At 33.7% G+C, this 24510-nt stretch overlaps 2 protein-coding genes across 3 annotated transcripts in view; both read left to right on the top strand.

The window, feature by feature from the left end:
* The first annotated feature begins 2936 nt into the window (after nt 1-2936).
* Nucleotides 2937-24510, top strand: part of LOC141525302 (uncharacterized) — a 59859-nt gene continuing 38285 nt past the window's right edge. The window contains exons 1-2 of one of the 2 annotated variants that reach the window (XR_012478835.1): nt 2937-8529; nt 14029-14662. The gene's annotated coding sequence lies outside the window, so the exon portion shown is untranslated. Of the gene's footprint in view, nt 8530-14028; nt 14663-24510 lie in introns of those variants that run through there. The other variant, XM_074239731.1, reaches the window with a different exon arrangement.
* LOC141525233 (uncharacterized) lies at nt 10880-12234 on the top strand. Its single transcript, XM_074239625.1, has one exon. It carries the CDS (start codon nt 11159-11161, stop codon nt 12170-12172), a length of 1014 nt encoding a protein of 337 aa, XP_074095726.1. The 5' UTR covers nt 10880-11158; the 3' UTR covers nt 12173-12234.

Genomic DNA, 24510 nt, shown 5'->3' with positions numbered 1-24510 from the left:
AATATCTATAAAAGTTTCCTAAAATCGGCATGAGAGTCATAAAATTGTCAAAGCGTAGTCATAAAATTGTCAGAGAATTGTCCTATAGTTATTATGAAGTAGTCATAAAATTGTTATAAAGTAGTCATAAAATTATCATAAAGTAGTCATACAATTGTCATAAAATTATCCTAATATTTATAAGTTTTCTAGAATTATCAAGACAGTGTCATAAAATTGTCCTAAAGTTGTTATAAAGTAGTACTGAAGTTGTCATAAAAGTCTCATAAAGTAGTCGTAAAGTTGTCATAAAAGTCTCATAAAATTGTTCTAAAGTTGTCATCAAAGTCTTATAAAATTGTCCTAAAGTAGTCATAAAAGTCTCATAAAATTGTCCTAAAGTTGTTATAAAAGTATCGTGAAATTCATAAAAATGTCCTAGAATTCTCATAAAAGTATCATAAAATTCATAAAGGCATCCTAAAATTTTCATTAAAATTTCCTAAAATTGTCATAAACGTACTTTTTACAACATATTTTTTTTTTTGAGTAAGTGCGACAATATTTTTCGAAAATCCAAATTTTATTTCGGCTTCGTGTCATAAAGTTGTCATAAAAGTGTCCTAAATTGTGTCACGTTTAGGATCATAAGCTTATGACAACTTTATGACAATTTTTTTTTACACGGGTTGTCTACCTCATTACCCAAACCAGGTGCCTCGGCCCGTAACCTGTTGGGATCTTGAGTGGAATACTGATTTAGGTGAATGAGTAGTTACAAGGAGCTGTTACATCGCATCTATACCTGATGGTTTATTATAACAAACTGATTAATGATTAGTATAATTGTATTCTTATGGTATAGTGATGATGATAGGATAGTAGGTGTAGGTAGGATGACACGCATGAGCCGATGACTCCAACACTGCACCCAAAACAATAAGGGGGATATCTTCGTCGATTGATATGACAGGAATCTTCTATTTAGGCTGCTGTACTGGTCCCAGTTGTTTGTGGACGTCGCTCATAACCGATAATAGTACCCCGTTTAGCGATGGTGGAGACTCCTCCATGTCATTGAAACGGAAGAGATTCTATTGACAAAGACTACTTGTTCTCTTTGGTCACCCCTTAATTTAGTTAGGGCGCCACTGGATTTTTAGACACAGTATCCAGAAACTGGACTAGAGCATGGAGTAAGTTCTGCAGGGTCGTGAGAGACTGCTAGGAAGGAAACAGAAATTATAAAAGTATTTCATTTCATAAGAAATTTTATTTAACCAACCCCATGATAATGATATTCCCCTTACAATTAATTAACACTTAATACTAAGTCCTATTCTCGTTTGGACGACGGTTTCCTATCATAATTCCTAGTCCCGACGATACTCTCTTATGGAGCGACCATACCGCGGTTTTTAATTATTTTCTACCATATTCCATGTTTTCATAATTTTCCATATTTCTATAATTCCATAGTTTTCCACACGCACCCACAATGTAATTATTATCATTCAAACACACTAATTAAAATTCCATACTTTGTTGATTATTTTCTAAGACTATTATTTACTTTTATTTTTCAAATTAAATTTGATTAATAAATTTTCTTAATCCAAATTAAATTTCAATTACTAAATTTTTGACTTGAATCAATTTTCTATTCATTCCTAATCCAAATTCCTTTCAAGTTAATTTCCTATTAAAATTCTTAACTAATTTCTTAACTAAATTATTAATATTTAATACTAAGAGGTCTTTGTATCTAGTATCAATAGATTAAAATCTGACGACAGAGGTTTTAATAATCTGCTTACAAAATATTCGTTACGCCCGAGTATTTCACAAATTTATTTTACTTTTGCAAATTTTATAACATGATTTTACTTCATTTTATAATTAAAGTTGATTCAGTTTTATTTTATTAATTGCTCTATCCGAATTTAATTTTGCCGAAATTTGTAAATTTATTTTACTCAAATCATTTTCGTTTTGCCCAAATCATTTAGTCAGAGTTAACTAATTAATTTATTTAATTTTAATCTTCGAATTAAGAAATTGACAATTGATTTTATTTTATATAATTTTAACTAAATTATTTTATTTGTCTTTGAATAACTGAGTATATTTTTTTTTTACAAAATTACTTTATTTTAATTCCTTTGTGTTACTTGAAACTTCAAATCTATTTTATTTTAAGTTTGGAGATTAAATTCACTTTCTAACGCCTTGAGATTTTTAGTCTCGACCTTGTGTGTCCTTCACTCACCGTTTTAGCTCGAGACAAGATGACGGATCCTCTCCCAAACTTTTGTCGAATTTTTCTTTAAATGTAATTTACAACTGATTTATTTTCTACTTTTAACTAAATGATTTGAACAATTATTTGAACAATTCTATTCTGATTCTAATTTTACTTCTATTTATTTTACACAATCAAAATTCGTTCCAATTCTATTTATATTGATTTTAACTAATTTTTACTTCTGATGATTTTACTAAAATATTTTACTGGAATTATTTCAATGATTTTAATTGACACAAAATTAACTGATTTTACTTAAATTCAAATACCAGAGATCAAATTTCCACGTGACACCAAAATCATGAATTAACAAACTGAAATAATTCCTAGTAAAATTAATCCAGACTCTGCCTACGTGTTTAATTAATAATCCGAAATAATTTCTGGTATTATTAATTAAATATTGAGCATTTTATTTCTGACTTGTTCTTCAATGTTTTCTTAATTTTATTCGGACTCTATTCTAATTAGTTTACCAAATTTTGTTCTTAAACACTTTGTTCATTACTTCTTAATATTCGGTTAAATTAATTCCTAAACTTGGTTAAATAAATTACTTAAATTTTGGTTAAACTATCGTTGAAACTTTTTTTTCAAATTTTGTTGAATGAATTCTTCAAATTTGGTTAAACTAACGTGTAACCAAGGGGTTTTGCCCAGGTTCCGTTAGCTATCCCTTTCCTCTTTAGAAAGGGCGCCACTGGGATTTTAGACACGGTGTCCCAGAAACCGGAGGAGCATGAGAGGGAAAAGACAGGGTCGTGAGAAGTCCGAGAAAGGCTGTAAATAAAACTGAGAAAATTTATTTATAAAAATTAAACTGATTTATTAACCAACTCCACAAACTTAACAATCTCCTTAAAACTAACTTAATTGTGAGAACCTCTCACCTACGTTGGCCCTTGCCAATTTTTCCTATAACTAATTAACCAATTTATTCAACCTCGTCACTCCGACGGAATATCTCAATATCTTAATTTCCTCGTCAACCTGACGGAATACCATAAAATACCAACTAATTACCTCGTCAACCTGACGGAATACCAATTAACATAATTTACCTCGTCAACCTGACGGAATACCAGTTAAAACCTATTCTCGACTGCGCCCCCGACTCGGGCGTCTACGCAGCGGTTTCCTAACTTAATCCGTTGTACCCCCGACTCGGGCGTCTATACAATGTTTCTAAATACTCACTAAATTCCATACAAAAATCGTTCACCGGACGCTAACTTAATACACACTTTCTCTAATTACTCAAATTTCTTCGAATTACTAATTATCTAAATTCCTTGAATTTTACGCTTAACATTTCTTTAATACCAATTACCAAATTCACTAATTTAATTCATTACCAAATTTTATCAATCAAAATTATTCAATTAAAGTCATTAACTATTTTCTCAATAAACTAATTTACTAGATTTACTAAATTAATTAAATTCAGCCCAACGGCCTAGAATTAATTTTACAAAATTTCAAATTTCAAATTCTACAAATTTAACAAGCCTCATTAAATATTCAAACTGCATATATTCCAAAGTGACCTTGACTATCTAAATTACACAAATGCTTCTACTATTTCAACTTAATCAAATAATTTTAACTAAATAATTTCCCATAACTAAAAGGCTTGTAACAAACTAATTAATTGACATTTATGAATAATTTACTTATAAAAGAATCTACTAAATTAAAAGTGACATCTGAGACAATAGCGATCATTAATTGGCAAATTTTATTACAGTTAATTCGGCCTCTCAATTTTCAAATTCAAGCTTGGCCTGAAATAATTGTAATAATAATACCTGACTTAACTTTTACAACTCTCCAAACGTTAAGTGAAGTCCCGGTGGAAACGGGCGAAATCAGCGGCTGGTTGGTCTCTCTCTCTCGTCTCCAATAAATTTTCCGGCTCCAAGTAATGGGTTCCCAATTCCGGATCGTAGATTGACTTCCTTCTTGATGGTCCTGAATCTCGATGACAGAATTTATTACACAGCACTACACTGACTCACTGTTGTGCCAAAAGCCTCACTGTCTCAAAGCGTCACTGGCTCAAAAGCCTGGCTCAAAAGGTGTTACTTGTTCCAAAGGCTGGCTCAAAAAAGCGTTACTTGTTCCAGGGCCTGGCTCAAAAAGCCTTGATGTTTCTTTTGTCGGATCTTTTATAACCCTTGACTCCGAGTTCTCGAACTTTCCTATTGTCAACCCCGCTTCGTTTTTTGGGGACAGCAGTGGGGACTTTCAATTTGCACGCCCGGTGACAAGTCTGAACTACTTGTCAAAATCGAACGGTAAGGGAAAACCCTCATTTATCGTGGCGTCAATAAAGTGGTCGATAACGACCATGGGAAGTTCAGTTTTCCCTGTCACAAGAACACTGGCTGTTTACTAAAAACTCAAAGACAGGACCGAGGTTATCCTTAAAACTAAAACGGCAAAAGGGTCTTTATCCCTCTCTTACATAATTTTCTTAAGATCCATCCAATACTGTTATTTTCTTCCCACCATAGCGAAGGTTTAGTGGGTAATAAGGAAAATATTCTACTCCATATCCCCAAAACTTGTCTTCCCATACAGCCTTCACTGTTATAGCATGGTCCACCACCCCAAAATCGAGACAGGCCAGTTTTTGCATTATAATTATTTTTGTAGTAGGACTGAACTGCATCAAGAAATAGAGATGTCCTAGATCAATCTTTTTTGGTAATTTATGCATATGTTGGAAAATAGAACCGCATGCTAAGCTACGTAAAGTCGGAGGATCAGTTTTAATGTTCCAAGAAATATCGTCATTATATTTGTTTTTCACTTCTATAGGTATACAGACTTGTTGGATTTCTATACATTTTTCGAAATAGTCGGAATCTTCATCAATCAAAACCGAAAATCTCCAGTTGTGAATATGAACCCTATGAAGAGTTCATTTTTCACGTTTGTCACAGTCATTTAATGATTTTCGAATACACATTTTCGACACACTAAACTTGTCTATAACATTATTAAGTTTAAATCTTTTTTTTAACGGGTCTGAGCCTACGTTTTACCAACACCTCTTTTAAGTTTTTAGCTACCAGTGGTTTAAGATAATATGGTTGAAATACCATTATGATATAGAGTTGAATGTGATACTAGAAGTTTCAGAAAAGTTGAAAATTATTTTTCATACCCCCTACCCTTTCCCCTCTTCTAACATTTACCCTCCCCCCTCTCCTCATATTAAAAAATACCTACTCGCTCAATGATTAGTCAAACCCCTTCCTCACCAACCAGATGGAAAGAATATAAATAAGAAAATATTAGTTCTATGACGCTTTATTAGAAATTCCTGTCTTAATAGTGGACAGTAATCAGTATATCTACATCACAAGTTTGTCATAATGGACATAAATCAATTTATTTATCTGTCAAAAATAGTTCCATTGAATAAGTCACAAACAAAATAACTGTGGTGCGGTTTAAAATATATTGAAAACAGATTTCAACCTGTAATATAAATAATCGCTACTAATCCTAAAAAGATAATACAATTAAACCTGAACGAATGAAAAAAACTGTGCTCCACAAGTGAATCATTTGCTAACTATTTCTACGAAGAAGAAAACAATAATTTCCATCGCATGTTCTGTCCAGTACAGTGTGAAGACCAGTGGGAAACCTATGTATGGATTTTTCCACGTTTAAACAAGAACGGTGTATTATATTATCTCATCAAGATCCGCGTTTTATTCTACTTGGAAAAACTGCAACGAATCTTAAATCAGTTCACCAAAGTGTTAATTATTCGGTTGAATACATTGAACAGTTACCTATCGCCGAATACATTAATTCAGTCGGAGAAAATATATCAAGATATATTCTAAAAAATCTACTACCCAACACCAGAGAAACACCAAACACAAATACAATGTTAAAATATTTTGAAAAACATTTCCTGGAATTATTCTACTATAACGAGAAGACGCCTTCAATTCACACTAATCTTGGAGATATTGGGTTTTCATTTTTCTGGGACCTGCTACACCACCATGAAGAATTGATTCAAAGAATAATACACAAAGTTGACAACCAGATGTCTCAATGCTACAACCTGTACTATAACGCTGACGAAGAACAAGACGTCTGCTATTAATATGGACACAATATTTTTACTATTATTATCATTATTCCTATTGTCATTATTACCTGTAGAGATATTATTATTACTAATAATATTGGTCATTGCGAGAGCCGCACCCATTGACCTACTAGCGCTTGAAAGAGCAAAACTCCATGACGCTAAAAATAGTGACGAAAACATGAAGGATGCAAGAACGAGAATACAGGCGAAAACGCAGCAAAAGTGGCAGGACGGATAGATATCGGGAGAGACGGGCAGATGGACGACGCGTCTGATCCCGAATATCAGCGTCTGGTTTTCTCAGAAGCACGGGAACACTGACTTCTTTCTCACACAGCTATTGACAGGACACGGACAGTTCAACGCTTACCTCCTTAAGATGGGGCTGTGTGTACGGTGGAAGTACTACAGAAGCAGCACCGGATAAATTATAGGCACCACACTCTCCCCTGAGAGCTTGATAGCCTGCACGCTCAGAATAGAAGATAACTGGTCAGCTATCGCAGCCTACGCGCAGCGCCTTCTAAAAGAAAAAACCGCAGAAAGGGACCAGTAACCAGGAGTAGGCGTCTTAATGCGAAACACGGGCTGGATTGAAGTAATGCTAACGCGGTTCTGATCTAGTCATCTCCGTACTATTGACGGGGAAGGAAAGAGGAGTTTTTTCAGTAGGTAAAAATCCCTCACAACCGACCATCATTCACACACACACACACGCGCGCGCGCAACAGACAGACTGTACAGAGGGTAGTCCAAGGTCTTCTAATCCTTCTATTGTAAAATATTTTTTCCCAAAACGCATCTGTTTTTAATTGTTTTATTGCTTTGGTTTTTTCCTCGGTTTGGAGTATTAGTCATTTGTACATCTGTACATCATATTGGCATCTAGTTATCTAAGTCCTTTCTCTCTCTCTAACTCACTCTCGATATTTTCCTTTTTGCTTGAGTCCTTACATGTACACCCACTTTTCCTAAATTACCAATCAAGGGTCTTGTATATCTTTTACTCCACCCCTTACCCCTAGAAGATCTTAGCAGTACGAAAAATTTGGAACTTGTCATCAAGTTCAACTTCTGATCAGAAAAAACGTTCCTCTTAACAGAGCACCGTAATAGCATCTAGCATTTCTGTTCAAGACGTACCGTCTTATTACCGTTTAAATTACTTTATAACTTTGTTAATTTGCCTCGCATTTAATATTTTTATAAGTAAATTTTAACTACATTCTTGTATAAATTCATACAAATAAATTATTAGTAGAACGTTAATTTGGTCTACTAACTTTATCAATTAATGTAACCTGGAGCTTACAACTCCGAACTCCCAATTTTAGTTATACATTTTTGGTAAAAAAAAACATGGTCGCGAGGGTAGTCAGGAACGGTTCCTGAGATCTTGAAACGTTGAGATCTAGTGAAAACTCGATTTTTGCAAATTGGGATAAGACCAATAACTTTCCGATTTGTGGAAATCTTTGATTTCCTGAGCGGGAGAAGTCACAAATACCATCTATCGGCTATTCTTGAAATGTTAACTTTTAAGTTGACAGAAATATAACTGCTTTGTAACGGAATACACGGGGCCTTCTTTATCCAAAGAAGGTCTCCAATCCGTGCTAGCTGGTTATCGACCGTTTCCCCAGAGCGCTGTGCTCTGAAGTAATCGCGTCAGTAGGTGTAAGTTAGTAAGTCCCTAAGGTGGAAGCGCCGGCGCCGAGAGAGAGAGAGAGAGTGGGGAAAACAGAGTAAAGAAAAAAACGAACCAACAAAATTTGGGAAAATCATTGTAACTGAAGTGTCGAAACCAACACCTCGTGAAAAGTTCGAATCAGGTAATTATTTTTGATTCGCTCGCTCAAAGTGAAACGAGGTGATGAAAACTTGACAAATTTAATGCTTGCTAGGCCAATATGTCAGCTCGCTTAAGTTTGATTTATATCGTAAAAAATTCTAATGCCAACTTGCTGTTACAGGAAAGTAATGTCTGAGGAGAACGGGACGCGACGTGTTGACCTGGGATTTTGCCGCCAAATTAAGAACCTCACCGAGGAGATATGTGTACTCAGAAATTTCTACAAGGAGTTGCAGCGACGAGGGATTGCTAGTAAAAAATTAAGACAAGGTAAATAAACTCCAGGTACAAATATCATGACTGATTAATTTCTCGGGTTCGCGGCGTCAACCAGGCCTTACGTCGGTTGAAGGTCATCGCCATTTCGCATTCGGTTACAACCGCTAGTATTTAAGGATTAGAATTTAATTTAGAATTCAGACTAGAAAAATTATAAAACAATTAATTAATAATACGAGGACCTATTTTGAGTTATTAATTAATTTGTTTAGAAAAAATGATTTGTCCTAGTCAGGTTAATTATTTGACACATAGGCCTATCCGGGTTAATAATACTCGGAACATATTTCGGGTTATTAATTTTAGATTCTCATGTCGTGAGTTAAATAGAAATTGTTACTAATTTTGAAATTAAAGATCTGACTTAAGCCAGAAAAATTGGAATTAAATAAACCGGAATTAAAATTATTTAAGACAAAATTTCATGTACATTGAAATTAATTCATTAAAATCTCTCAGTAAAAAAAGGTCTGAATAAAATCAGCAGAAATAAAATCAGGAAATCGCTCAACAAATAATTTGGAATAAATTTGAATTGTGAAAATACAATATAACTAAAAGTTAGGATCAGATAATAATTGTTAAAATGTTTCATTAAATTAATTAGTCAAAAGAAAAAAATGAAATATTTGTAAATTTCGTTCGAAAAGAAACCATCAAAAGGTGTGCGACAAAGACGCAAGACCGAGAGAGAGAGAGAGAGAGAGAGAGTCGGCCCTCTTCCCGCGTTCAAACTCTGAGTAGAGGACACTCAAGGTCGAAACTAAAGAATTAGTTCAATTTTAAAATAAAATAAAATTTCTCGGCTTACAACGAAATAAATTTTGTCATAATTTCACATTTACAAGGGAAATAATAATCAGTAAAATTTTAACATTTTAAAATGGATTAAATTAAATAGTTTGGATTAAATAAAAATAATTTGGACAATAATTAAGGTTATTCAAATATCGGAATCAAATCAATTTGGACTAAAATAAATGGATTAAGATTTATTTAATGAATTCTCGGACATAACAAACAGGATTTATTTAAGACACTGTTACGTTCTGAAAATTTCATTTATTGAAATTTTTAAACTATTATAGAAATATAAAATCCAGGTTGGCCTCTTTAGGACATCGATAGATTCCAGGAGGGCCGTACAGCTAGGCTGATCGAATAATTATCATATCGTATAAAAGTAAGGATTCAAACTGGTTAGCTAAATAAATAGTCCTTGGTTTCTGACTAAAACCTATAACATTTATTATTATAGCAATGAAAACCAATGTATAATTCGAGGGAGCACGGAGATTCTCGATGGACTGCCTGCTCATTAGGCTACATAATTATACAATAATCATTTTGTCAGCCATTGTTGGTCTCAGGTTGCACCTCGAGAACGTCGTCGAGGCCCGAGTCTCATGCTGAATTGCATGTTTAGACTACCCGCGAGCCACGGCAATTTCTTATCATAGAGATTTCCGTTTCATAGGTAGCAATGATATCTCTTTTTAAACTTCTGAGAATATTTAGCCCATATTAATTTTTAATTTTGGCGAGAACGTAACAGTACGAAGAACTGTTGTATTAAATAATTATAATTTTGTATTATAAAAATTGTAATTAGGAATTAAGGAACGATAATTAGGAAATAAGTAATGATAATTACTAACTGTGTGAACAGCGTGTGTTGTAACGTGAGGGTCCAACACAGTGACGTGAGGGTCCGTGGGACAGCGTGAACTAAGTTAGAGTAGCGTGAGGGTCCGATAGACAGCGCGAAGTAGATAGAGGAGCGTGAGGGTCTAGTGGACAGCGGGCACTACAGCGACGTGAGGATCAGCTAGACAACGCGAAATATAACCGTATGAAAGTTGTGAGTGAATGAGATTATCCTTTGAATTTTTATATATTGTTATATTGGCCTTTATCTCAGTTGTAAAAAGGTGTCACGATCGATAGTTAATCTTTGTTATGTAATTGTTGTTTTAAAGATACCAAAAGATGTGTTTACCTTCTTTTATTACCGTGTACCTGAATATCTTGAGCGGTAAAGATATAGATACTTTATTGCTGTCTCTTTTAATATACGAATGTAATAGTGAGTTAGAAGCGTGGCGATGGATATTGACTCAGGGACTTAAATTGTGAAAGTAAGCAGCGGGCCGTAATCACATCTCGAGTGAAGTTTGTCTAATCTAAAATGCACTTGACCTTCTCTAATTTTAATACAACCATGTTTAGTTTGGAAAATAATTAATAATGATTCTCTTTTAACCCAATATATTAGAAAAGAAGATAATTGTTTCATACAAAATGTTTACAGTGGTAGTCTTGTTGATTACTTAATTCCTATATTATGAGTAAATACATAAATGTTCTTACTTACTAACCACTCGGTTATTCCGAGGTGCCGTTTGAAATTATTACCTTATAATTAGTACTTCTTATCTAAGCACGTGGCGTATAATATGTGAAGGAACTTTGTTCCTACCTGCTGTCCCATGACACCACTTCATCTTGTAAGTTAGTCAGCATTTTGTTCATGTAATCGCTATGAGTAATAGAAAAAAATTTGATTTCTTAACAGTATTTATTAGTTCGATAAATCTTTACGTATACATGAGCTTCAATAATGTCAAAAATTAATGATTACACAGATAATAACAGCCGAACATCAACTGTAAATGATAGTAACACATTCAATGTCAGTTCTCATCCATTTCTGGATGAATTAAAATATCATAGTTCAACTTTGAAAACACACAATGCACATCTTAAAAAACTCCAAAAGCTTGGAATAAATTTTCTGTCACTCACAGATGAAACAATCAACGCTCAATTAATGCAAATCAAGAAATCCGGAGCTGATAGTAAGGAACTCTCAAACAATTACGTTAACGGAATTTACGCTACAATACGACGACTTCAACCATCGTTAACCAAAACACGTCGTGAACTAGGACTTCACCTACAGAATCACCCAAATTCTATTCATCGTGATCACGATACATTTGTCGGTACGATGAAACTATTACTTGACATAGTTAAAGATGTGACAGAAGCAAACATTATTGAATGTACTGGACTTCGACCTAGAAGAATCGTTGACACTCAAATTGCTGTTGTCTTGACTTTATTAACCAATTTGCGATCGAGCGAAGTGATGCAATTACAGGTAAAACATATAACTATGATCGATAGAGAACTTCCTTTATCTATTCAGACCAAGCACCGGAATACGTCAATCAAGATATTAAAAATGGGTAAACTATTTGATGGCCTGTACCCGCAAATTGTGAAAATGGCATTACATCGCGATAAGTTATACAACAACACAACAAATTTCAATTTTTCCGCAATGTTAAAACAAAATACTGTGGTACAAAATACGTTCTTAATTTCTTGTAAGATAGATACAATCAATAAAGTATTGCGTGAATTTTATGAACGTAGTAATAAAAAGAAACCACCTTTGGCCTTAGGATTAAAATCAATTCGCACTCTTAATACGACAATTATGATCACTCACAACGAATTATTATTAGCTCAAACATTAAATAGACATCGAGATCTCAACGTTACACTCAAACATTATAACTCTTCTTGTTTTGAAGAAAAAATTGCTGATGCTTACGTAAAATTGTAATAATTGACGTAGATTTGATCAAACGTATGCGTCCATTTATATTTGAATAGTAAAAATTTTTTGTTATAATGTATTTTTTTAATATGCCGCTATAAAAATGATTGATTTTCCTCGATTATTTGTAGGGACTTAACGTAACAGGGTAAAATTACCCTAAATTGATGTCACTGGATATCGATAACTATTTGACATAGCACTGGCGCGTCTCGATCTTCGGGCCTAAAGGGAGAATAAGAGGGGGTAGTTTCGGGTTAATATAGGTGAGCCGTGCAGTGGAAAAGGGAGAAGTAGTATGACCCCCAGACCTAGTGCCACGGAAATCGAGAAGGACCGATCCCCGGAGTAGTGACGAGACGAAGAAAGTCAACTACAACTAGGACTTCATCCTCAATTAGAGAGTTAGATCATCGTTTTATTCGTCAAATTATCAATTACTGTGGGAAAGAAGTGGACCGCGGTTTCCGTAATACTCGGTTAATTCCCCTATTTAATTATCAATTGGATCGTTTAATCGACGATTATTTAATTAATCAGAATTTTGATATTCGCTAGTTTGAATTGAGTGATTTTCCTGGGGGCTTATACCCGAAAGTCACTTAATCGACCTTGAGGGATAAATTCTTTCTAAATTCCTCCGGAGAATTTTTAAGAAACTAAAATTAATCAATCAAATTAATTAACATCTGAAAAATTCGTTTAATTAATCGTTATAATTTTATAACAATTAATTCAAGAAAGAGTGATTAATTTTATACTTGAAAAATAATCGATAAGCATTTTCTAGTGGAATTTTGGTCAAGCCTTGATATATCTACATCAGAGTAATTCCAAATACCCAAGGTCAATAACAACCAAACTAGCGAATGTTTTAGAATCAAAATTTGAGTGAGTCGACTTTTGTCAATTTTTATAATTTATAAAATTATCTGGAAATTTTTATTGAAAATCTATATTAAGAAATACTAGTTGAAATAATTTCCATTGCGAGATATTTATTACGTGAGAATTAAATTGGGGTTAAGTCCGTGGATTACATAAATTAAAATTTACCGGAAATTAATAGCGTGGACATTAAGTCCAAGAAATTAGTTATTTCGTGTTGAAAATTTCACAGGAAAATTCAGTTATAATTGATTAATTCTCATCATTAATTTTATGTTAATAATTTTCAACTTGATCATTAAGCATTATTTAGATTAAACTAATTATCAAAATAATTCTCGGTTATTATTGTAAGACATTAAGATTATTTGTTTTAATCAATTATTATCTAAACAATTATGGCTTGTGCCTTGGCATGAATAAACTCTCTCTCTCTCTCTCTCTCTCTCTCTCTCTCTCTCTCTCTCTCTCTCTCTCTCTCTCTCTCTCTCTCTCTCTCTCTCTCTCTCTCTCTCTCTCTCTCTCTCTCTCTCTCTCTCTCTCTCTCTCTCTCTCTCTCTCTCTCTCTCTCTCTCTCTCTCTCTCTCTCTCTCTCTCTCTCTCTCTCTCTCTCTCTCTCTCTCTCTCTCTCTCTCTCTCTCTCTCTCTCTCTCTCTCTCTCTCTCTCTCTCTCTCTCTCTCTCTCTCTCTCTCTCTCTCTCTCTCTCTCTCTCTCTCTCTCTCTCTCTCTCTCTCTCTCTCTCTCTCTCTCTCTCTCTCTCTCTCTCTCTCTCTCTCTCTCTCTCTCTCTCTCTCTCTCTCTCTCTCTCTCTCTCTCTCTCTCTCTCTCTCTCTCTCTCTTTTTGCCATTTGGCTTGTGCCTTGGCATGAATAAATCATCAATCAAATCAAATCAAATCTCTCTCTCTCTCTCTCTCTCTCTCTCTCTCTCAACGTGCAATAAATTGCTCAATTAGGTTCATTTTTAATCTTAGAAAAGATGAGCATATAACACCTTATCAACGAGAATTGGGATGGCTTACTGTGAAATATCGTAGAATGTACTTCATGAGTTGTTACTTCTTTAAGCTACTTCAAGTTGGTAAACCCAAGTACCTACGAGATGCTTTTGTTGAGGAGACCGAAGTCAGACGTTCAGATAGGTTAGCAGCCAAAAAACACTCTCTTTTCACGTTTCCGCATTTTGCTACGACCTTCATGGAGCGGTCATTCCAAGTGAGTGTAATACGATTGTGGGAAGAACTGCCTAAAGAGATTGTAAACTCATCTAGTCTTGAAGTGTTCAAAAATAAAATTTTTGACCATTTGTTGAATTTGGATTATTAATTTTGTTATTGTAAAGTGATAAGTTCTCTGATAATTACTGTTAGATTCTTAGTGTTAAATTCTCCAAATTTGTTCTTTTATCAGCTGTTATTAATTGAATAATTTATTGAGTATGTTAGTTGAATCAGATAAAATAAATATAAATTTTTATATTAGATCTTTATTATAGTTTATGTACTTATATAATTTTTCTATTATTATTGTATTTGTAATTCATATTGTATTTAAAATTGCCATTTGGCTTGTGCCTTGGCATTAATAAACTATCAATCAATCAATCAATCTCTTGTAAGTACATAAACGCGCTAAATTTTTCACTCTATCTTTAGAACATTTTTCTGCTTAAAATTGCCCCCGGGCATTTTTGGTTTCAGAAATATTGCAAGCAACAAATTGCAATCTGCAGATTAACATATAAATTTTACTTATTTGTTCGTTGTGGATTGCAAAATAATTAAATATTTATTTCTCATCATTGAAGAGGTTAAGTCGACAGTGGTTATTGTGTGCAGTGGGCTGTTAGCCAAATTAGCGTCAGTTGATGTCAACTTACACTTGAAGTTTACCAGATTTGAAAGATATCATCAATTTGATATCTACTCCGTCGGTAAATTGTTATCAACTTGTTTCTGGGCATCAAATCGCTACTACTCAACAACTTATAAGATCTACAGTGTGTACCACAAGATAGTTTAAGTGACAATACTTATCACTGGTTATTTACTTGGACATTTACCTTTTACTTTACCTTATGTATATCGAGAAGGTTTATGTGACACTAAAATAACTGGTTATTTATCTTGGTTCTGATTGGTAATTTGAAACCTCGCACTAAATTGTCTGATCACCTTACAGAAATTTTAATTCAAATCTTCTGGTTATGCCATTAGTGTCTGACACATGTGTTAGATGCAAGAGACCTGTCAAATCATCTGTTATTTGTAACACTTGTCAACAACATTTTCATCCTGGTTGTGCACGTGATTTTGTAAAAAACAGGCCGCTCACTGATTGTTGCAGAAAACAATTCAACTATCTCCTGGGAAATTTAGATGCAAAAACGAGACTTGCTTCACTAAAATCTACCAGCTTCAACACCTCTTCAGTTTCAAGTTTCAAATCCGCGAGATCTTCTACATCTGAGCGTGTGTCTGCAGGTTGATTATCGGTCTCATCTCTGAAGTCTCCAACGACACCAATCTCACCACTATCACCTACTTCTGACTCAGCATTCGTATCACCTGTTGTATCTCCAAAAATGGCGCAGTTACCAGTAGGTTGGGCAGATAAGTCTCTCGATCAAAAATTAACAGCAATGATGGAGAGATTCTGTAGTCTGGAAGTCTCAACGAATGCAAGATTTGAAAACCTAGATGCTAAGTTACTAGAAGTTCAACAGTCCCAAGACTCTATTGCTGCGAATCAGGAAAGGCTAACTGCCAATATTAAGGCAAACGCTGCATCAATCATCAAGCTCAGTTCAGATCTTGAAAATCTTAGAGATCAAACAAAAAATGAAATGGCTGCGGTAACTGAGAAATTGTTACTCCTTGGAAATTCAACTCCTGTTGCATCTTCTTCCTCTCAGGTACCAGAGAGCTCTGCCGAATTAGTCATATCGGGTATTCCCGATTCGGTAGCGAATAACCAAACACCAGATGATATCTGTACAGCCGTCCTAACGAATTTGAGTTTGCCAAATCTAACTGGCTGTATCTTAAATGCTCGTAAATTTGAGAATAAAAACAAGCAAGTGCGAGATCATACTAGGCCTGCCTCTCACTCTTTTATAATTTCAATGATGTCGATCCAAGCTCGTAACTTTGTTGTCAATAAGAAGCGTCAGTCTGGCAATCTTCCGGTAAAGAAGGTTTTTCCTACGCAAGTCGATGATGCATTCAAGGGATCTATTTATGTTAATGAATTTTTCTGCCAGAAACCCATCGACTTTTACTCAAAACTAAGGAGAAGGCTAAAACTGCTAAATACAAGTTTGTTTGGGCGAGAAATGGGCAAATCTTTGCAAAGAAAGATGAGAACTCTGAAAGACTAGTTATAAATTGTGAATCTGATCTTATGAAACTTGATTAACGCTTAGATAATTCAACAAATAATTCTCCTAATAACTTAGCTCCACCATTAAATATACTCAGTTTAAACATAAATAGTGTTATTGGTCACTTAACTCAGTTTTTAACTTTAGTTAGTGGTAACCCTTATCCGCTAATGGGAAGATCTATCTGAAGATATTGTAAACTCGAGTAGTAGTGAAGTGTTTAAAAATAAATTGTTTGATTATTTGCTAAATTTAGATAATTAAGTTAGAAGTCAAAAACTGGCAATCAAAAACTTTAATAAGACTTTAAAAATTGAGTTGTTAAAGCTTTAATATAAAATTATTGTTGAATCTATTACATTATTTTTATTTTTATCTATTATATTATTTTTATTTTGATATATTTCTAATTAGATTAGATTAAGTTTTTGTACTTACATATGGGGTATTCCATGCCAAATCGACCACTTTTGACCCCGACCCTTTTCGATTTGGCCGAAAGTTTTCCATCCTTTTCTACCCTATAAAAAACGGTTCTCAGAATTTTTTTGAATTTTTTTACCTAACTCCAAAAAAGTTATGAATTTTTCAAAAAAATGGCTTTTTTATTTTCAAATAGCCATAACTTTTTCAAAACGAAACATTTAGGTACCTTTTTTTTTTTTAAATTTTTGTTTTTAGATGTACTTTCCGATAAAAAATATTAAAAAATTTTTGTAAGTCAATACATATGGAATTTTTCAGTTTTTTGACAAAGATCAATGATTTTTCGAAGTTCGACATTTTTTTTTTTTAATTTTTTTTTTCTAAAATTAACTTTAATCAATTCCACAGTTATCCCTGTAGAACCCAGATTGGGCCGATTTCTCTATCTATTTTTTTTATTCAATTGAAAAAATATTGTTAAATTTTCAAAAATGGAAAAAAAATTTTTTTTCATAAATTTTATTTATATAATGAGATAAATACAATTCAACGATTTTACGGCATTACATTCACAATTTAGAGGCTTCATCGATGACTGTAATTTGTAAGATCAATAATTGATGCAGCTAAAATTAATTACTTTTCTCTCTGTCGTTTAAATATTTTACAAATTCTGTGTTCATTCGAATTCGAAAAGTTTTTAACTAGTAAACAACCATTTTTGTCCGGAATTATACAATGTAGTTGTTGAGTTCCTGTAATCGGTTTCGTTTTAAAAAATCGATCATTTAAATCATTTACTGCTGTGTCATAATCTTCTTCTGGGGAAAACTTCACTATAATATTCGGCAAGTTATCCGGTGCAGAAGCCCATTCAAAAGTTCTTCTGGTGTCGTTATTTGTTTGTCTACCGCGAGTTGAAGACTTGCTCTCGCTGCAAGTCGTTTGAGAATACCACCGATTCCACCACACGGACCTTTCCCATGGGCAGTCGCAAAAAAATGCCATTCAGCAGGAATATCAAAATCATCTTCGTGGTAATATAAATTTACAAAGTTTTTAAAGTTTTTAAATTGTTGAGGAGCTCCATTAGAAAAATAATAAATCTTGTTACAACGTTCAGGAAGACTTTTCACGTAATCAGTTATTATTTCGATGAAAACATGAACAGCAACGGCATCATGTTTGTTAGAATCTGAGATAATTACTAAACTTTTGTGTTCAAGTTTGTTATTTACTGTATAATAAATAACGACTGGAAAAACTGTTGCCTGATTATTATTCCAGTGAAAACCAGCTGCCGCATTTTGTACTACGAAGGCATAATTTTCTGCAAAATCACAAATAATAACGTATTCGTTTGGTTTCAATGTTTCTTTCAATGTCTTCAAGAATTGGGCTTGCTCCTTAGCAATGAACGAATGAGATAGAAGAATTTCTAACTCACTACAAAATTTTTCCACAAATTCTTCTGTAGGCTTAATAATAGTTTCTAAACTACTTCTCGGTTTTGATATCCAATATTTATATGTAATATTCTCGATTTCCCGGTCCTCAAAACATTTTAGTAAAATTTTACTCAACTCATCGACCCCAGGACAGTTTTTACATCCACCTAAATAACACTGAAAGATGGATTTTCACATATAATCATGCTCAAGTAATCGCTGTAGTGTTTAATGGGCTTTTCTGTGTTCCTTGTCAAAGAATAAATATTTGCACCTAAAATAACAGTAATTTAGTAAACTTAAAATTCACGCATTTATAATTATTAATTAATTTGATAATTACCAAGCATCATTAACTTCACGTTTTGATGAATCGTACACACGCAGATGGTGTGTGTTCCACTTGCCCCTGCTAACACACAATGTTTTGGTCGCAAAGAAGCGAATTTTGAAAATCCAATTCTCTCAGTAGGATTTATTTCACAGAAACATTGGTATAATTCTTTTAAGTTAGACAGGATAAGTCTTTTTGGACGTGTATCCGATTACCATCATCACTTCGAATTGATACAAAGTCTTTCATACCGGGCATTTGAGCACTATACTCATCATCGTTGTAAAAATTTTCAACTTTTAATTTTACCTGATCAGTAATTGTCCTCTCTATACAAAAATGTTGAGTAATTTAGTTTTCAAGTGTATTTAAAACATCGATTTTACGCTACCCATACCTAATTTCGATTCAGGTGTAGAAAGTAAACCCGTTTCTTCAACCAAATTTTTGCTACTCTTGACAAATGTCTTGATGTATTCATAGTTTCACAAATACGTCTCTCACTCCATTTTACAGGTAATAATGTTAAAATTTGTATTTTCAAAGACTTATCAGTTTCTTTATCGTTGAATTTATCATACAACATTTTAATTAGAGAGCGAAAATTTTCACCATCGTCATCAATCGATTCTTCATCTGAAGAAGAAAGCAAAACTTTTTCAAGCTGTCGGATACCCGATTTATTTTATTGTTCAAAAATTGATTATCATTCAATTTCTTCGATGGAATCGGTGATTGATTTAACAAGTCTAATGCATGGTTTATTACGGGTAATTGAGTTGCAGCGCTAACTTGGGATCCTGAGCTTGATTGTGATGCTTTGGGTTCGCTATCAAATGACATGGAACCTTAAAAAATAATAGTGAAACATATAGCTACTAGAAATGTATTCAAGTAACGTATAAATAATTAAAAAACCTTACGGAATGATAAGGATAATGGGAGATCCATGGCAGTTGTATTACTATCATTATCAGCCTGAACATTGTTGTCATTATTGTCACTATAGTTGTCTTCACGATCACTTACATCAGCACTAGGATCATTACGAGCATTTGTTTGTTGTTTCACTAACTCTGAAGCGTTTTTTCGACATGAACTGCATAATAAATAATTATCATCTAATCCTTACGTTACTTTCATAATATCAGTCGCCGGACGTAAACCAATTTTTTTTAAATGAGATTCCAACTCAAAAGGATTACAACACCGATCAAATACCTTTTTTGACGCCATAAAGACAAATTAAAAAAGCGCTTATAAACTAGAGAAATTATTTATTTATACAACAAATGTAATGACAATCTTTTATAAAACACTAGATTGCACAAAAGATTTATAGGTTATGTTTTAGATCGCAAAATGAAAAAGCCGCACTTTTAATCAAAACATACTAGCTTATAGCATCTAGTTTACTGGCTATAGGTAAGTCGATAATTGTTATCCCTAGTTTATCGATCTAACTGATATATTAAAATTTGAATCTTACTAAATACAGTCATCGATGAAGCCTCTAAATTGTGAATACAATGCCGTGAAATCGTTGAATTGTATTTATCTCATTATATAAATAAAATTTATGAAAAAAAATATTTTTTCCATTTTTGAAAATTTAACAATATTTTTTCAATTGAATAAAAAAAATAGACAGAGAAATCGGCCCAATCTGGGTTCTACAGGGATAACTGTGGAATTGATTAAAGTTTATTTTAGAAAAAAAAAATTAAAAAAAAAAAATGTCGAACTTCGAAAAATCATTGATCTTTGTCAAAAAACTGAAAAATTCCATATGTATTGACTTACAAAAATTTTTTAATATTTTTTATCGGAAAGTACATCTAAAAACAAAAATTTAAAAAAAAAAAAGGTACCTAAATGTTTCGTTTTGAAAAAGTTATGGCTATTTGAAAATAAAAAAGCCATTTTTTTGAAAAATTCATAACTTTTTTGGAGTTAGGTAAAAAAATTCAAAAAAATTCTGAGAACCGTTTTTTATAGGGTAGAAAAGGATGGAAAACTTTCGGCCAAATCGAAAAGGGTCGGGGTCAAAAGTGGTCGATTTGGCATGGAATACCCCATATACATACTTTACTATATTTTATATTTTATGTAAATATTTTGTATTTAATATTGCCATCTGGCTTGTGCCTTGGCATGAATAAATCATTAATCAATCAATAATCAATCTCTTTCTCTCTCTCTCTCTCTCTCTCTCTCTCTCTCTCTCTCTACCCTTCTTGTCTATTGTCAAACAAAATCCGTCGATCGTGTGGTTTATTTGGACAGTCACGATTATGCGTTTTTATTTTGTTTTTGGGGTGGTTATATGTGTTATGTCCGTAGGCGTTAAAAATGCGGTAGCGAAGTTACGGTGGAGGATCGGACTAACTTTTACGAATACACATCGAGGGGTTTTTATTCTCGTTGTTAAATTATTTGTTGTGGGAGCTTTCGAGAGACGAAATACCACGCCTTTTGAAGAGACTGAGAATTTTTGTAGAGATTTGATTTTCTTAGATTTAATAGATTAATTTTCACTTACCTTTAGATGGCTTGGTCCTTACTGATCCGGGCCTCGAAGGGCAGCTGGAAGCGCTCTCGAGTCTGGATGTTGAATTTGAGGGCCAGGAATGGATGATTAAGGGCTGCTTTCTCAGTAAAGAACGACTCGAGATTCGTGTAGTTTGTTTTTATTAGAACAGCAGCAACCGGGATGTTACACTTTCACGATAATTTTATTTAGCACTTATGAACTAATTATTTAAATTTTACGCTTTAATTTTCGGTTAACGTCTTTCCAGTTTCCCGCAGGAAAAAGCGCGTAACTGACCGAATAATAATTAAACTTAATGGATTCGAACCGATGTAAATGCGGAGCAAATTAAACGGTTAATCCCTTATATTAACGAATTTATCTATTTTACGTCTGCCGGATGACCGAGACCCGCTTGAACTAAGTGCGGCGCAAATTTGAACAAAAGCCCTTACAGACGGCGGCCCGCTTTAACTAAGTGCAGTGGAAATTAATTAAAAGACCTGAATTTAGTTTTATCACGTTCGCCGTATTAACGGGGACCCGCTTGATCTAAGTGCCGTGCAAATTAAACCAAAAGCCTCTACGAACGTGGGCCAGTTAACAAAGATACTTGAATTGAATTAGTTAAAAGACGTTGGGCGGTGGTTGCCGCCTCTTTTAAAAGTTCCCGCTGCTTAGCTTGCAGAAATCCCCATCGGTCAGTCGGCAGTCGCACCGATATTAATTTTAAGGTGGTTTTCGCGCATAGGTGGGTCTTCTAACTAAAGGGGGAATTTTAAATAAAAAGAAAAATTTTCGGGCGGACATAACATTCCCCCGGAAAGCGAGAGGGTAAGAATGCCCTCTTGCTTTCCTTATGTCTACCTCACCTATAAGCGATAACCACTTACATCATGAATATATAATTTTTTGTAATAAAAGATATAGCTACTTAATATAAATTACGTTAACATATGGTGTTCATATAGTGGAGATGGACAGAGAGTAGTGCATTGGTCATAGGGAGTTGGTATGAGATTGATTACAGTGACGGTCGGTAATTAGGCATTTTTGCGCATGTTTTTTTTTTGTTTAAAAGAAAAAAAGTTTCCAATCCCTCCCCTTTTTTTTTGTTATTATTCATTATTAGTTAATTAATTATTATGACTCTCATTTAATTATTCATTTGCGAATTATTAATTATTATTATTTATTGTGTAGATGTTAGTGAATCTACCGTAAACTGGTCTTACTCCGAGCATGCGCGTGGGAGTAGCGCGGGAGGCTAGTAGTCGGCTTAGGGGACAATACATGCTACAACTTGCCTAATTATCGACCCAGTACGGATATGGTAATTAGTCCGTTCATTGATCAATGTGCAGTAGATCCCGTGTTAATTAGGTTACTGTCGAGCGTTACTAGATGGCTCGCAATGCCCTGTTTCTCTGTCGATCTCTCGGTAAACGACGTTTTAGAATTAGTTATGATTATTAACATTAATTTTAGATTAAATCGAATGCATAATAGTAAATAAGTTTTTTTTTTATTTAATGAGAGCTGAATCATATAGAAGTTTCCCTATAATTGTTAAAAAAAAATTTTTAAAGCAACTTGTTCTACTAGTAATTAAATTTTCGAGTTTATTTTTTTTTTTTGTATTTGTGCGATGTATGTAATTTTTGCCGTGTAAGCGAAATTTTACTCTCTCATTCATTTGAGGTGTGGCATTTTTCAAGAAAAATATTTATCTTATAGTATACAGTGCGAGTGATAGGATTTACGCTGATAAAAAAAAATTATAAAAATTCAGTTTAATTAGAAAAATTTTGATTTAAGTGCTGCTCTATCTCGTCCCCTCAAGAGCGGAAATGCTCAAAATTTTCGCTCTTGGTATCGACGTAGCTGCGATTAAAAATAAAAAAAATTTTTTGTTATTTCGCCTTCGAGATATCTGTACATCGCTTTTATTAGCTTGTTTAAGAGGAAAAAAAAATTAAAAATCTTACTTTTGTGGTTTAGCGGTTTTGTGGGAAAAGCTGATCTTTTTCGCTGTGATTCTGGGATTATTGTTGGAACGGTGTAAGAAGTGCAACAGCTTCAGAGCGTTTTTTTTTTTTTTTTTTTTTTTTTGTGAAATTATTTCATTCCTGATACACAGTAGTTTTCGGAGAAATCTTTATGTAAAAATAAAGTTCTGAATCCTCTGTGATCTAATTACCTATTAGATTGCCAGGTAAGTATGGTGATAAAAGGTAATTATTTATAGTTGATTTTATTCTTTGAAAGTTATTAGCATCAACTTACTGTTCTCTCTTTCCCATAGGTGACCATTATATATCGAGGGTTTGTTGCTGTTTCTGTATAATGGCTGGGTATTCAGCGATTGTCAAGATCTGTTTTCAGTGGTGACGTTTCTGAAGGTGACGACCTTTTCGATAATTAGAAAAAGAAATCGGGATCTAATTGTATATAAAAAAAATTTGAAAAAGGATTATTTCTAGTGTTTGGCGATTTACGTAAGTAGGTAAAATTTGTATTAATTAATGCTTGTACAGAAATCTCAAAATCCGAATTTTCCTCTTTTTTTTTTCTATTTCGCGTCTTAAATGACTTTAATTTTTATATTAGCGGGTGACTGGTCTTTGGGTTTTTTTTTTTTTTTTTTTTATTTATTAATATACCTTTTGCCAAAGACAAATCACCTGCTCTTCCTTATAGTAACTAATATATTATTGACTTATCCACGATATTTATTGTGAGCTGCTGCTGTTCTTCACGGAGACTGGAATTTGCTGAGTTGGAAAGGTTTTACTCCTGACGTCGAAAATTCTTCGGTGTCCGTAGAGATGTCCTTGGATGAAGTTGAAGTGCTCGCTTGAGTTGTGGGTGATGGGCTGACTAGTGGCTGTCTTTTCTCTGGTGCTGGCGTCTTGATGGTATATATAATTTCATTTACTTCTGTAGTAGGGCCTTTTACTGGTTCCTTTTCTTTTTTCCAGGTCTTCCTCCATGCCAGTAGGTAGCCAGGGAAAATTCTCCAGCAGCAAACTGCGCCGACGGTGAGGATTATTCCTAGAATGCTGATTGCTGAACCAACTGCTAATTTCCTGTGTAAGTTGTCTTCTTGGTGGTCTAGTGCAATTAGGGACATCTTCGCTTCGTTTTCGGACAATCCTTGACCCCAAGGCGCGAATTCATCTGTGATTGCTGTTGCATCTTTGCTGTCCTTTAGTAGCAGATTTGGAGTCTGGACTGCTAGACTTGAATTTAAGGTTTCCAGGGTCAGGTTAATCTGGGGAATTATGTATTCGATTTCCGTGATGTCTTGGCTAAGACCATGGAATGAAAATT

Source organism: Cotesia typhae, unplaced genomic scaffold (genome assembly GCF_013202065.1).
Source record: "Cotesia typhae breed Kobodo isofemale line unplaced genomic scaffold, CoteBio_Ctyphae contig_26, whole genome shotgun sequence".
Taxonomy (NCBI): domain Eukaryota; kingdom Metazoa; phylum Arthropoda; class Insecta; order Hymenoptera; family Braconidae; genus Cotesia; species Cotesia typhae.
Note: the sequence above shows the minus strand (reverse complement) of the source record. Positions and strands in the feature narration are given on the sequence as shown.

Coding starts and splice junctions, on each gene's coding strand:
- LOC141525233 (XM_074239625.1), top strand. CDS start 11,159: ATGTCAAAAATTAATGATTACACAGATAATAACAGCCGAACATCAACT.